This window comes from Spinacia oleracea, chromosome 3 (genome assembly GCF_020520425.1).
Source record: "Spinacia oleracea cultivar Varoflay chromosome 3, BTI_SOV_V1, whole genome shotgun sequence".
Classification (NCBI taxonomy): domain Eukaryota; kingdom Viridiplantae; phylum Streptophyta; class Magnoliopsida; order Caryophyllales; family Amaranthaceae; genus Spinacia; species Spinacia oleracea.
The window spans coordinates 4651551-4666518 of record NC_079489.1 but is presented as its reverse complement, the minus strand read 5'-3'; the positions used below and the strand labels follow the sequence as shown (position 1 = coordinate 4666518).

The 14968-nt window shown below is 36.4% G+C and overlaps 1 protein-coding gene across 3 annotated transcripts; it reads left to right on the top strand.

Annotated features, from left to right (window-relative positions):
• The first annotated feature begins 2348 nt into the window (after positions 1-2348).
• On the top strand, positions 2349-14938 carry LOC110780020 (CST complex subunit CTC1). 3 transcript variants are annotated; one of them, XM_056838389.1, is made up of 20 exons: positions 2350-3481; positions 3777-3895; positions 4000-4074; positions 4153-4231; positions 4392-4454; positions 4545-4622; positions 4800-5000; positions 5773-5877; positions 6145-6417; positions 6608-7081; positions 7168-7812; positions 8922-9013; positions 10854-11031; positions 11156-11270; positions 12373-12704; positions 13358-13523; positions 13711-13838; positions 13942-14045; positions 14432-14563; positions 14684-14938. In XM_056838389.1, exons 1-17 carry the CDS (start codon positions 2459-2461, stop codon positions 13743-13745), a joined length of 4053 nt encoding a protein of 1350 aa, XP_056694367.1. In that variant the 5' UTR covers positions 2350-2458; the 3' UTR covers positions 13746-13838; positions 13942-14045; positions 14432-14563; positions 14684-14938. The 3 variants fall into 3 exon arrangements, with proteins under 3 accessions (XP_056694368.1, XP_056694367.1, XP_021840145.1); XM_056838390.1 differs by lacking the exon at positions 13942-14045 and having other exon boundaries at positions 2349-3481; positions 8928-9013; XM_021984453.2 differs by lacking the exon at positions 13942-14045.
• The last annotated feature ends 30 nt before the right edge of the window (positions 14939-14968 follow it).

Below are 14968 nucleotides of genomic sequence, written 5' to 3'. Positions count from 1 at the left end.
ATTTTTTCTCTTTGAGATGAACTTATGAATTGCATATTCCCTACAATTGTCAAATAAAACTGTATGTATTAGGTGATAATCAAGGTAATTACCACTCAATAAGCCTAATTTGATAAAACAACTAACATTCACAAAATCCCCAATTCGACTTTCATATGAACCCTAATTTTTCACTTATTCAAATTAGGGGTTATTTCACCAATTACAATAGAATTTCATCAACTCAAGCATTATAAATCATAAATGCGGAAGAATTGTACAGAAAAATTCGTTTAATTTTTACAGAATAACACCTCAATTTCAATTACTAAATTATCAATTTTCATAAGCAATTGATAACTAAATACTCTTAATTTATACCTGATTGTTGCTTGATTATTCTCTTTCTCCCCTTGATTGATTGCAAGTTGCAGAAACTTAATCCCTCTTTCAATTTCAGAAATTTGAAAGGCAAATATTTTTGAGATATTGAAACTGGATAGAGTGAAGGATGAATAGAAGGGAACAGGGGGGAGGAAAACAAGAAGTCGAAAGTTAATTAAACCATCGTGGAAAGATTTTACTCTAAAGTTGGATGAAATCAAGTGTGGGGCCACCTCCGTTTTTATAATGGAAATCGTTATTCGGTGTTGAATTTTAAATTTTGTATTTTTAAGGTGTTTAAATATGATTTAATTAAGTACGGAGTAAGGTGTTTAATTATAAATGTTGGTTTTTTTTTTTAAGGTGTTAAATGACAAAATTTCTTATTAATTTGTTTCTCTACAAGCTCTAATTAGGGATTATTTTTTTTAATAACATTGTTGGAATTATTTGTATACATTCATTCACTAAGAAATCGTCAAGGATGCTATATACTTCGTATATTTTATAGTAACTCTTTGGAGCTTTTGGATCACGCGGAATAACTGCTTTTCGTCATTAAATAGGAAACCATGATACGGTTTTTTCCCATATTCATGTAGCAATTCAACAGTGTTTATATGAATGATAAAACTACAACTTATTCTCATGCCGTAGAGATGTGTCTAGAATACGCACTTGGATTTTTGAGGTTTAATATTGGTAGAACGAGTGAGTGGCAAACTGATTGTCGGGGCTTGGAATATTAATTTTCTTAGAGGCAGGTGTGGGTTGGACTTAGGGCTGTGAAAAAAATCCGGAAAACCGAAACCGAATCCGAAAACCGAAAAAATCGAACCGAAAAAGCGGGTAATCGAACCGAAATAATAGGGTTAGGGTCCGTCTTTTTGAATTTTTAAAAAACCGAATCGAACATGCGGGTAACCGACCCGAAAAGCGGGTAACCGAACTGCCCGAAATTACAATTTTTTTTTTACTTTTACCCATTTTTCCAGTAATACTTTTTAACAATATTTAAATTTTCTATTTTCTCCGGAATTTCCCTCTCAATTTTTCACTTCCCTCATTTTTCCAGTAATATTGTTGTTTTTGCTGTTTTGCTAATGTTGTGATTGATGTTGGATTTTGCTCGATCTATTACTGTTGGATGATGTATTATTGTTGTTTGCTAGTGGTGTATGATTTTGTTCTTCCATTTTTTTAGTCGGACTATTTTAGTAGATATTTAGATTTTTGTACTTACTTTATTTGCAATTTTTATAGAAAATATTTCATATTAATTTGAACTATTACCTGACCGAAAAAAACCTGAAACCCGAAAAAGCGGGTACCGGTAGTTATGGATACGGTTTAGGGTCGACATTCTTGTAACCCGAAACTAACGGTTACCCGAAATAAATTCATAACGGGTAACCGAACCCCATTTTGCACACCCCTAGTTGGACTCTCTCGTCCACTTCAAGTCAGGGGATTTTTGATAGAGGAAGCGTTGTTGTCGGAATGACGCTGTCTCTCTCACATGTCGATGAACTTGATTGTCACGTATATAACTTTCAACTACATTCTTCAAATCAACGCTTGTCACAAATCTATTACTCCGTACATTATACTAAAATAAACACTAAAAATGACGCGTGTCATTTATTGGTGAAAAATTTATATCTTTTGAAAATCTATCAAATTTTTTTTGTACTTTATAGAAATATTGTATTTTCGAACAATTATTTGTTAGTCAAATATTTTACATCGTATAATTAATGATCAATTTTATAATATATGTACGTGCACAAAACCTAAGGAATTACTATACGTTTCGAAATTGTTTTTTTTTTTTTCTTTTAAAAAATAGCGCACAACGTGACTAGTCTAAGAGAGTAGTCGAGCAGACAAAATAGTCAACGGGTGAGTGTGACTCCGTAAACGTATTTAGAAAGCTTTCAAAATTTCCCCAAAAAAAAAAAATTCAAATTCGACATGTCTCACCATTAACTTCGGTGAAACGCGTCTCATCCAATACCCTTATGCTGACACAATGACATTGCCAATAGACAGAGGGAGAGCACTGAGCAATTGAACTGGTGGTGCCAACCGTGCAATGGAAGCCGTTCAAGTGCTTTCAGTTTCCGACCTCCTCCGCCGCCGCCGCCCAATCTCCGGCGCAGTCTCTCTCCTCCCTTCTCCCCCCCCTCCTCCACCTCCCTCCGATTCCAAAACCATAAACCCTAACACTAAAACTATCCCCTCCACCAAAATCCTCAATTCTCACTCTCACCCTTCAATAATTGTCGGAACTTTCTCTCTCCAAAGCTCCAATGATTGTCCTCACCTATGCTTTTCCTTCTCGGACGATTCCGGCTCTCTTTGCTGCGATGTTCTCCAGTTCGATTTTCGCATGGTAAGGAGAAAAATCCGTGTTCTTGCTTGGAATTTCATCCCGTTTAAGCAATGTGGTGGTTTACTGGAGATTATTCGATGGGAATTTGTTGAAGGCTTTAATTCTGGTAATGCTGTTGATTCCTTTCCTTTAGTTTTTGATGATAATAATGGCGGGAATGATTATGATAAGAAGGCTAAGTATAGTGTTTACGGTATTCTGGGTTCTGTTAGTCCTGTTTCGTCAATTCCTTGCTCGAATGAAAGTCTCCGTGGTTTTATTCTGGAGATTTTGTGTTGTGATTGTAGGTTGTGCAAATTCAAAAATGGTGTAGAGAATTTTGATGATTTAGGTTTAGGACATAATTTTTGCAAAACTGAGTATGTGTACTTTTGCGGAGTTTGCTCGTTTCCATACCCTATGTTCTTGAAGCTTGAAGGAAGGCTGGTTTTACTATTGGGATTGAGGAAGAAGATAGTGTACATAGGGAAGGAAGAGTCGCAGTTGATGTTTGTGGCGACTGAAATGACTCGTTTTCGTGTTCCCAATTCGGAGCAGAAAGAAGATTATTCATTTCGAAGTTGTAAAGCTAGAATCAAGGGAAAATGGGAATTAGGTGTATATATTGGTGTAGTTAGAAGCATTTATATGCAGGGCATGGTTGTTGAGCTTGATGAAGACGTTTGGCTCTTACTAACGGATGAATCACTCCTTTTGCCTCATAGTGTCAGGGTTGGCTCAATTGTGAGTTCTTCTTTTGTGCCATAGATTTACATTGTTTTTATGTTGGACACTGTTTGATTTGTGCCATAGCTTCACATTGGTTTATATTGGACACTGTTTGATTTGTGCCATAGCTTCACATGGGTTTATATTGGACACTGTTTGATTTGTGCCATAGGTTCACATTGGTTTGTACTGGACACTGTTTGATTTGTGCCATAGCTTCACATTGTTTTATGTTGGACACTGTTTGATTTTTGCAGTGATCAGTTGAACTGAGGTTATTGTAATGTTATTTCTTTTTTCTTTGCTGTAGCTATCTGTGAAGAATGTTCATATAGTGAACCCAGAATTTCCATGGGGGAAGATGCTTATACTTGGGGTTTGTTGCAAGACTAACATCAGTGTGATATCTTTCTCTCCGTTGGAAACTAGGTAAAAGTCTAGTGCACAATGCTTTAACATTAGTTACGGAGTATTGAGTTGTGGACTAGTGCTTTAATCTTATATATGCCACACACGGCACTTTAATGACGCAGGTGTCAGCCAGTGGCCCGATCTCAGAGTCTTCTGGGGACATTTATGGAGTCATTGGTCTTTCCAGCTCGATTATGGTGGGATCAAATCTTTGCGTATCGATATTTTTATCGTAACATTGGCAACTGACTTGCAATTACATTTTGTGGTTTCAGGGTACTATTGTTGGTCCAATGTCTAAGGAAAAAAATTTCTGGAGTTTTTTCAGAAATGGAAATTTTAGGAACAAAGCATGTAATTGGTTACCCCATTATCTCCTTCACGTGAATTTCATATGTCGCTGGAATTAATTGTCAAGTAATGTCTATAATAGCTTAATCTATCGTATCTGATGATAATTGCTGGTTTTTATTAAGCTGAATAGCTAATTTGGAAAGTTGTGTGTTGCTATCAGAAGGAAGGCTTGGTGCAAACTTACGCTAGGGCCATACTACCATCATCCGTTCTTCAGTCACGGGTAAATTTGGGACCTTTGTTGGAAAGTGAAGTGGGAATGCTAGTTATTTTTATCAATCATGTCATCTGATAAATGGTTTACTTTTGACAGCATGGGATTTTCATGGAGTTCTGTAAGCATGATTCATGTGGTTCTGGTAGCAACATTTACTACGGCAACTTAAGTTTGGTTAGCCCTCTGAATTAATACTTTTAAATTTATTTTCTTATACTTCGTATGTATCATACTTAGCGACACTGTATCTGAACTTTTCGGCTGTTCTGTTATGAGGTGGCTATTTAAACTTGCCAATACATTTTTTGATGTTTCTTTGAAAATAATAAGTTGTGGCTACTTCTTTTACAGGCAATGCCATTCTCCTACTTGGTCAATACTTGTGAGAGGATGGGTATAAAGTCCCTTCTCCAAGTGAATAATGGTCTCGAATTCCTAGAAGGCTGCAGCCAAGTTGGTCATCCTTTAACAGAAGCAAAACTTTCTGATCAACCAATTAGGAGGATCTTGCGAAGTAAAGACATTGGAGTTTCTTTACTTGGGAACTTAAAGGTTTGTACTATGATTTTTTTCCTTCTATTTTCTTCATCTGTTTGCAAAACAAAATTGAGATTAATGTACATTGATAATGGACTAGTGACTACAAAAACTAGGCAGAAGTTTACGAGTCGTCGCTCTTTCTGTTGCATCTGTTTGGAGTTCAATGAGCTCTACTTAGGCCAGCTGGTTGTGTTCAGTGAAGGAATATACTACCAGGCAGGGGTGTAAATGAGCCAAACCAAGCCTCTGTTAATCCATGGAACTATGGAAGAATTTGTTGATTGAGATCCTGAACCTTATTATAAACAAGCCTTTTTAATTAATCTAAACAAGCTTGTTCAGTTGTTCTTGAACATAAATAAACCAGTTGTTCATGAACTTGTATGAGCAAGCAATCGTGTGTCTGTCTTCAATTATGTTTATAAACCGATCTTTGTCTGTTCAAGCTCAGCTCATTTATCAAATAGGTGAACCAAAATGAGTTTTAACCAAGTTTGGTCACTGTTTGTTCACCGAGAGTTTCAGCTCATCTACACTCCTGTGTCAGGGTAGGAGCAGAACTCCATGATTTATATGGTGTTGGGGGACTCTTCCAAAATCCGGGCTTTGTGGCTCCAAGCATGCAGGGAGAAGACTGGTTTATTGTATTCTTGAAATTTCTGTTTTCATTTTGGACAGTTTTTTGATGATCACATAGTTGACCTGTTTTAGTATGCCACTTGAAACTGATTTCAACTCTGGTCACATTGGTTTAATCTCCATTACACTTCTGTGCCGAATTTAGGTTTGTCCAGCTACTGGGAGATTGCAATATATTGATGGGGCAGGTAGCATAGATGCTGTTATACCAGACATTCCATCAGCCTGGGACAGAAATGCTATCTATGAGGTGATAGTTTATGATCTTATGGAATGTGGTTTAAAATTATGTTTCATCTATTTTATAGAAGCCTTTCTAAGAGAGACTAGTTGAGGTGGGACCCTTTGTTAATCCATGGAAGAATTTGTTGATTGGCTCCTGAACCTTATGACTCTGTTTCTGCTTTTGTTTCCTTAAGTTGCAGACTGTCATAAAATCATAGGAAAAGTAAAGCAAGTGCAAGAGTTTTATGAATACTGCATTTAAAATTTATTATGTCATGTGTTTTGCTTTCAGGTTTTTGATTTTAGTCTTGTGTTAGAAGGAATGCCTGAAACATGGGATCAAATGCTTGGTGGCGACTTGTTTTCATGCGGTACTTTGTTTGAAACCTTACCAATAAAGAGACGAACTATGTTGACTGTCTATGTGCACTTTTCTTGGAGTAATGTGAGCAGCAAGCATTTCTCCGTTCATCCGTGTCTGAGTGCAATCAATAGTTTCGCAAATCTTGATCCTGGAACCTTTCACTTGTTGCAGATAACCCACAAGTTTCCATTGCAACCACGGGTATGTCATGTTATCATCACTATTATCTCCTTAAACATTAGATCAAACTTGTTTAGTTTTTCTCTGAAGACAGCTTCATGGATGCTTTCTGTATTTCATCTTTTTTTGTGATTGTTACTGTTGCATTTTATTGCTGTAAATTCTTTTTTTTTTTCGATTTTTTTACTGGACCTGTTTATCTTTGTTGCAGTTTCATGGTGATCTCTCAGGCAAAGGCCTTTTATTTGCTGAGGTCATGGTCTTGCCATGGGATCTGAATATTGGTATGAGCGATAGGGCAGCTCTTCTGACTAAATTGTCGCAAGATGATCTAGAAAAAGGCTGTCAAAATGGTTCTTCTTTGAAGAGATGCAAAACTCATCAAATATCTAGCTGCGTAGACAAAGTTGGATCATGCAGCAATTTTGAAGAATGTAAAAAGAGATCATTTGACCAACGAAGTAGTTTGCAATCCTTGCCACACAAGACAAGGAATGTCAATAAATTTAGTGGTGCATCTCTTGTTCAATTTCCATGCACAATAACTGCTAGAGAAATACAATATCAACACACAGCTATACCTGCGATCCTATGTTATACTGATGGTAACCGTGACATGCTTTGCTCAAGAAGCTCAAGGAAAGTTCTTCTAGAGTTCAATTCTGAAAATTTCTTCAAGTATAAGGTCAATTTATGTTCCTTTTCAAATATTTTTCAATTTAGAATTAATAAGAAACTATCACTGATTCTTACTCTTAACAATGATTGCAGTTTCTGGAAATTGGTGGTAGTTACATCATGAAACATTGTGCTGAGAAGTGCTTGTGTGATTCCCGCCACATAAATCTGGGAAGTAACATAATTGTCACCTCAGAGACAAACTTTTGGAGCCTTTCATTTAATTTCGGGGAAGTCGCTGAGTGTATGTCTGGCCCATGCAATGATTCCTCATCTGTTTCCTGTTCTATCAGTAGGTTGAACCATCAAAATGAGCTTGCACTCAACCGTTGCGGCGGTGTTGATAATGGAATCTGCTCTGATGTTGATCTTCACGTCACTGTAGATGCAACTGGTCTCCTGGATGCCAATATGGGTGTTCAGGCCTTGAAGAAGCTTTTAATAAATTTATCTTGGAAAATAACAGATATTAGCAGTATTGATAGCATTCATCAACAAGTTGGCTGCGGTAACACTGTGACGGGTCATTTTGAGAACCAAGGAATGTGTTCTGGAAATGGACTTCCTGTGGGGAATTTAATCTCTCTACAGGGAACTGTGGTAAGCCTTCACAATTCTTACAGCTGTTCTATTGATAGAGTTCCATGCAATGAAGCTGCACAAAACTTTCATCTACCGAGATTCAACAAAGAAAAGGAACGCTCGATAAATCTGTTTGTCCTGTCAGATGGTCACTCGGTAATTTTCCTTGTTCTTTAGCCTTTAGTTAGCAATTATCTGAAAAGGAAATGACTTCTCTAACACCATGTCAAAATTAGCGGGTTATAGTAAAGGGTTGAAAAGATTAGGAAATGAACTTGTATAATGTAGATATGATGTACTATAACTGCCAGGAGCCATTGAGGTGATTAAGCAAATCACTCAGACCTTAAGGCCACCAAATCTCAAAGAATCAATGAAATTCAATACCCAAAGTGCAACTAGGATATTTCACCTAGTCTTTCTTGAGACACCTCCCAGTGAGAATTCATAGCTTAGAGGATCCTGAAATTCTATAAGATGATGAAACTTAGATTTCAACTCAACTAGGACATCTCAAAGTTGAAAAAAGAGAATTTCACTTCTCGTAAAATTAACCTAAACAAACTTCGTGCCATGTAAAGCATGCGTTTGCTATTTGGACTATGAGTTTTTACATGCTTAGCAGCCTATGTCCATTTTATTTGCATAATTACAGGCAGAACAATGAATACTTCTTTTCTGAAGTCCAAAAGCATTATTTCTTCATTGACATAGGATCAAAATCCAAACGGCTTGGAGGTGAAAATTTAACTCTGTTGCATCATTTGGCTGCAGCACCAAGTTCTGCCTTGTAATTGTGCTGAAGTCATTGTTCTGAAAGATAAACTTAAGACGAGTTTTTTTAATTGCAATCGTAATCTCGTTCATACCTTAATTGCAACATGATAATCCAATTGTGTTTTTTATTTTGTTTATAATTTGCAGTTCTTTTACTCCCTTATATGAAAGTAAATTCACATTGTACCAAGAATTCACCCGCAAGAATATAACTGGTAACTACAAAAAAATTCTGTGCATTGCATAGAGACTTCTTCTTGGCAGCAATTTTTTTACAAAAATAATAATTTCATTCACGGGCAACGAATCTGTCAATCTAGTGAAACTCATATTTACCCCACTTTTGTCCAAGCATTCAATCTTCTTTCCAAAAAAAATGTTTTTAAGGGCTGCAAATTATCACTAATGCATGGCTGCTGCTACCTATATCATCTAGCTTTGACAGTGCAATTAGCTTATTACAGTTTTTGCTACTATCACTATGTCAGGTGCAGATTTGTGGTTCCCTCAGCAAGTTTGACTTTCCTGTTGGATTAGGTCCAGGTGCAGTAGCTATATTTCACAGGATACTTGCATTAAGGTATGTAATTTTCTTCAGACAACATTTATATTAACTGTACTCCATTTTTGTTTTAATCATCTTTTTTTAATCTTGAAGGAAAGTAATAAGAATACATTTTTTCTCTCTAAACAATGTTTTGAAACATGAGCTAGGACCTGGCATGCCCTCAAGAAAACAAAGTATGCACTCAGTATCACATCTATAAGGAATAAAACTATAAAAGTAGATTCATCAGTTTTGGTCAATAGTGGTGCCGCATCGTCGTTGTTTTTCTTTGTGTTATCAGTGTTAATATTATAACTATTAACATTATGATAGCTATTTCTATACTTTCATTGTCCCAATTTAATAGGCCACAATTGGTATGAGGTCATTCTTTAGGAATTTTCTTTAAATACCATGATAACCCTTGATAGTATATAGGAAAATTTGTCATAAGCCACCTTTTAAAAGGAATAATTTGTGAGAAACCACTTTATAAAATTAAACCTGTTTCTTAAATTATTTTGTCAAATACAACCTTATGTCGAACTTCGTCTTTTTGGCTCACAATTTCTGGCGTTTATTGCTCTTCAAATCCTTTTCCCTCTCATTACCATATCTGCACCACTGCTTCCTCTTCTCTCTCAGCCCCCCTGGTCCGTTGCCGCTACCCCTCCCCACTCTCTCATTTTCTCTTCCCCTTTATCTTCATCTCTCTCTTTAGATCATGTACATTGGGGCTCTTGGAGTGGCTCTCCAAGGAGAGATAAAATCAAAAGCCAACGCTACCCATATGTTGGGTCTTTAGTAGCTCTCCACGGAGATCCACTTGAGCATGAATCTTGGCTAATAGGATGGGCATCTATATTTGTGACACGTGGACATGACTCTTCATTAAATGGGGACCACCAAATAGTGAAAAGGAGTTTGAAGAGCTCTTTTGGAGAATTCACCTTGGATTCTTATGGAGGACCTCTCGTGAGTGTCTTGTAGAGAGATAATGGTAGAGAGAGTGGAGAGCTCATTGGAGAACCATGCACCAATGAACGTCCTCTTAGATCTAGTTGGTTGGTGGATTTTTTATGGCCGGGGTTGTTTTTAAGGTTAGTGGCATGGTTGGTGTGATTTTCAAGTGGTTATAGTTGTTTTTCATAGAGTGAGTGGGGTTGTTTTCAGCGAGGTTAGGGTTTGTTTTTGGATGGTTTCGTGGTGGGTGGGTGGTTTCAAGGAGGTTGGTTGGGTTTTTGGCTGTGGCTAGGTGGTTAGTTAGGGGGTTGGGCGGGTTTCTAGTAGTGTGTGATTGCTTTTGAAGGGGATTGGTGGGGCAGCGCGTGGTGGGAGCGGCGTTGGCAAGTTAGGACGGTGGTGGTTCAGGTGGTGTTACGGTTGAAATGGGTGTTTTAACTTTTAAGTAGTCACATGCCACACTCATGGGTGGTCAACACTTGGAAAAGGAAGTCAAATCTAGAATCCGATATAAGGTGCTACTTCACAACCAAAAATAAAATAAATTTAGAAACAGTTTTTTCTTGCGTAACTGTTTTAATACGGTGGTTTTCGCACCAATTCTTACTTTTAAAAGGTGGTTTCTCACAAATTTTTAAAAGGTGATTTCTGATAAATTTTCCTAATATATACATTTGTTGAGAACAAACAGCTTTTTATGATACTATGCTTTAAATCTTTAAAATAGTAAGACTATTATGGGAAAGTTCATAATTTAACTTACTAGATGCGAAGAGTGGTCTATTATTTTGGGCATCCCATAATAGAAATGTGGCCAATTCATGTGGGACTGAAATAATTATTACTACTACTTCTACTACTATTTTTTTAATTCATAATCTTGTTTTAAAGCTGTGTTCTATCTTTACAGTGGGCATAATTGTTTTATGTTGACTCCTGTATCATTCATCACTGTCAATTCCGTGAGAGAAGTCCCTACCCCTGCTGTGAAATCTCTTTGTCCTATTCCTGAGGAAACTATTGCATCTTGTTTAATATCTGATCTGATCCATTGTGATACGGGCCAGCCAAGAAGGTTACGCTGCAGTGTAAGTTTTGTTAACCTCTTTGCATTTTCCATCACCTTATTTTTTTTTTCCCCAATTGTCTTACTGACTATCTTCCTGGTCAATAGGTGTTAATGTATTTTTGATTGTTATACACCTTTTGCAGATTGTTTCAGTTTATTTTGTGATGCTTGAAAGAAATAAGAATTTGGACAAGCTGTTGCCTCGCATTCAATTGGGGACACCGGTTGTAAATATTCCACTAGCTGGATTTATTTTGGGTATGTGAAGTGTAATTTTGATGTCAAACTTCTTCTATATAGCTAATAAATGCTGGACGGCGTTAAATATTATCTGGCAAACAAATTTACTTGTATTTTTTATTGACTTGGTTCCCCCCCCCCCCCCCTCCTCAGTGACACTTTCCCTTGCTTCCTTTTCTCTTTCTATTTACTTTCATTTTGTGCTCACCTTAATTTACCTTTTAGCCTGCCCCTACTAATACTCAAAAGTGCATGCCAAAGACTATGTGGAAGAAATATTTGGGACGGAGGGAGTAGATTATCGTAGACAATATAGTTTAAACTTTTAAGAACCTTATCTCATAATTTTGTAACACATATATTAGGCTCTAAACTTTTATACTGACTAAAATTTGAGCACAGCCTTTTTTTATGGGAATTCTGTAGTGTCTCTATGGTGAATGCATTCCGTTGATTAATTTAATAATTTTACTTACCTGTCATTGATTAAGGAACATGTATCTTTTTATATTCGTGATTCCTGAATGTTCTGTAGGATTTTAGAAAGTGGTTTTTTTGACTGATATATTGACTGTTAAGTTGGTCAAAGTGTATTCAGTGTTAGGCTTTGTTGTGTTCGACTTATTCTGACTTATTTCAGACAAAATAAGTTCAGATAAGTTAAATTAAGTTCAGATAAGTTCAGATAATATAAATAAGTTTTTTTTCGGACATTTTCACAGACAAATATGTTTGTTTTAGACAAAATAAGTATTTTTCAGATAAGTTCAGTTAAGTTCCTGGAAGTGATGAAATTCGGGGAAAACATGAAAGCCCGGCCGCTCGGGCTCCGCGTTTCAAGTAGGCCAGTTCAGTCCTTTGAGATTGAGATCCCAGTTAAGTTTAGATAATTTAAGTTCAGTCAAAATAAGTCCAATAGAACGGAGCCTTATCTTTAATCAGACTGGTTTCCAAATCAGTTTTTATTTGTCTGACAACAAATTTCGTTTTGTTGTAATTTTTTTGGCTAGGATGCGACTTTCCATCAATATCTACTATCAGTGAAAAGCTTTTAGTAAATTGGTGGATCTAATTGCTTTTACTTTATTTTCATCGTTGTTAACAATTCATTTCTAAACAGATGATGGGTCATCACATTGTTGTTGCTGGACTAGTGGTGAAAGAGCAGCGACATTTCTGAGGTTAACCGAAGAGATCCCTCAGGCAAAACGCGGAAGCTCCTCGTGGAGATTGAAGGCTGCAGTTAGAAACAGGGCATTCAGCACTTCCAGTTATCAGCTTGACAGAATTTTGAAGAAGCATGAAAGACTTTCTGTGAAAAATTATGGATCTATATACGATACTTCTTGCCAAGATATTCAGCTTTCTGTTGGTTCTGATTGCACTTTTGGCAGTCAAGACGAGAACTTGCTTAAGGTTATAATGTTCAATGCTTGTTCTAGCAGATACTGGGTATGTCCTTTACTCCTACTGTCAGAACCAAAGTTATATACTCCCTCTGTTCCAATATTATTGCACCATTTACCTTTTAAGAAAGTTTCACAAATATTGCGCCGTTTCCACTTTATGAAATAAAATAGTTGTTTTCACACTACAAATTCCCAATATATCTTACATCTTAACACTTGTTGATTTATTTAATGTTGTATCATATGGGCAAGTTTGTATTTTTGTCTCTCTCTCTATCGTCCTTTTACCCACTACATAAATTTTTGTGCAAAACCTATATGGTGCAGTAATATTAGAACGAAGGAAGTATGGTAGTGGATGCTTCAAAAAATTCACGATTGTGTAAAACCTGTGGACTATGAGGTAGTACATTAGTTGATAAAAACAGATTATACAATCAGTTCAGATAAATTTGTTTTCTTGCTTAAGTTGTTTATGCCTATTTTACGTTTCCTTGTTCTTGTATTTCTTAACAACATATAGTTTGGTTTTATTTTCATCTTTGTTTCTGCAATTATATATTAAAAAGAAAGAAAGAAGCCTTCTATGACTGATCATGACAAGCAACCAAGTGAACTAGTGCTTCTGGAACATAAATATTAGTTTATCGCTTGTTGTATTTTTATTTTATTTTCCTGATTGATCAACTTTCACAGACTGTGATTGGTCATGCGATGGATTCCAATGCTGTCAACATTTTAGAAAAGAATCTTCTTGAGGAGCATATGACTCTGCATCCCTTACAAAATGTGTGGGCAAGTGAAGTTTCTGAAGTGAACCCTCTTGCTCAAGCCAAGGCCTTATTTCAAGACCTAAAATCTGGTAAATTATCAAAAGTTGTGGTACATGCAATAATTCTTTGGGTTTGTATCATATCAAATGCTGGTACAGTTGCTTAAAGTTTGACATTTCAGATATTTGATCTAAATGAAGTTTTTGATGTTTGTGTATCAGTAATGCTAATATGTTTGCCTTATATGGAAGTAACACGAAACTCTTTATTGTGTAGCGGTGAGAACTTCCAGGAATATGGGGAAAGGTTAAGCCACAAAAGATTGACATGAAAATTCTTTTCAATCAATAATAAGGTTAAGCATGTTTCAGCACATGCCAGGGGCATGCTAACCAATCAATAAGGTGCGCTTCTGCTGTCCTAATCCCTTCTCTCTATCTGTTCTTACCACCTATTTCCCTTTTCTCTCCTCCCGTCACTTATTCTTCCTGTTGCGAGCGATGCAAGGGTTGCTTAGCCTTTTACTGGCATTTGTTAATGGAAATGGGGTCCTTGCTAGCTCCATTGGGTGAGGCCCCGCTGTGGAAGTTAAAGTCCTGCTTTACCTGAAGGTCTATGCTTTTCTCTCCTTAATACCAAATTACCAACAAAGACTTTGTATATTTTTTGACACGGACTTAGAAAGAGAGAAAATACTGGAAAAAAGGGAGAGAATATACCCACCAAGTTCATACTAAGGCTCAGTTTGTTTGACGGAAAACATTTTATAGTAATAGTTAGAACTTTTGATTCTATATGATTAAGCCTATGTCAAAAATATATATATATATATATAATAAATGGAAACTGAGTTTGTTATTATTGATAACCTTGGTGATATTTTCCCCCAACTTTTAGCAAGGTGTACAGTGCTAGTTCTTTTACATGTCTTTTTATGGCTTTAAAACGAGGAAAAGGCCCTGAACCTCTGACAATTAATGTATATTATATTTGACAGGTTTCTGCAGTTGATTTCTGTAGCAGTCCACCTGAGTTCATTAGTTGCAATGCTGATTACACCCAGTTGTAAAGAGTACGATTGCAACATTCGTGGAAGTATTTATCATCAGCTAGTCTTGAGCCTCTTCAGGTAATCCCTTTGTTACTCCCTTGTTAATTTAAAGATTACAAGCGGATAGTCATGCAGCCGTCTATTTAAATTTCTGACATTTAAAACAAGGATGGTCTAAGTTTATGTGTTCAACTCTAGGTCTACACACAAGAATGAAGTATCCTCAGAATGAAAATTACTGTGATGGGTAAGGAAATTACTGTGTGAGGCAAGTCACCTTTAAACCTTGTACAAGTCGTAGTAAAAAAAAATTGAGCTGTATTATTGTTGTTGTGTATTGTTCATTCGTTTGGCTTTGTTTGGTTAACTAGTTTAGTTTTAGTGTAACTAGTTTTGCTGTATTTTCCTTAATGGGTTGTTTATTTAGACTCTTGTGTGTGTTCAGTTTGGTAATCTTCTGTATTTTCCTTATGTGTTACTTTG

Coding starts and splice junctions, on each gene's coding strand:
- LOC110780020 (XM_021984453.2), top strand. CDS start 2,459: ATGGAAGCCGTTCAAGTGCTTTCAGTTTCCGACCTCCTCCGCCGCCGC. Junction 3,482..3,776: donor GTGTCAGGGTTGGCTCAATT/GTGAGTTCTTCT, acceptor TCTTTGCTGTAG/CTATCTGTGAAGAATGTTCA. Junction 11,032..11,155: donor CAAGAAGGTTACGCTGCAGT/GTAAGTTTTGTT, acceptor CACCTTTTGCAG/ATTGTTTCAGTTTATTTTGT.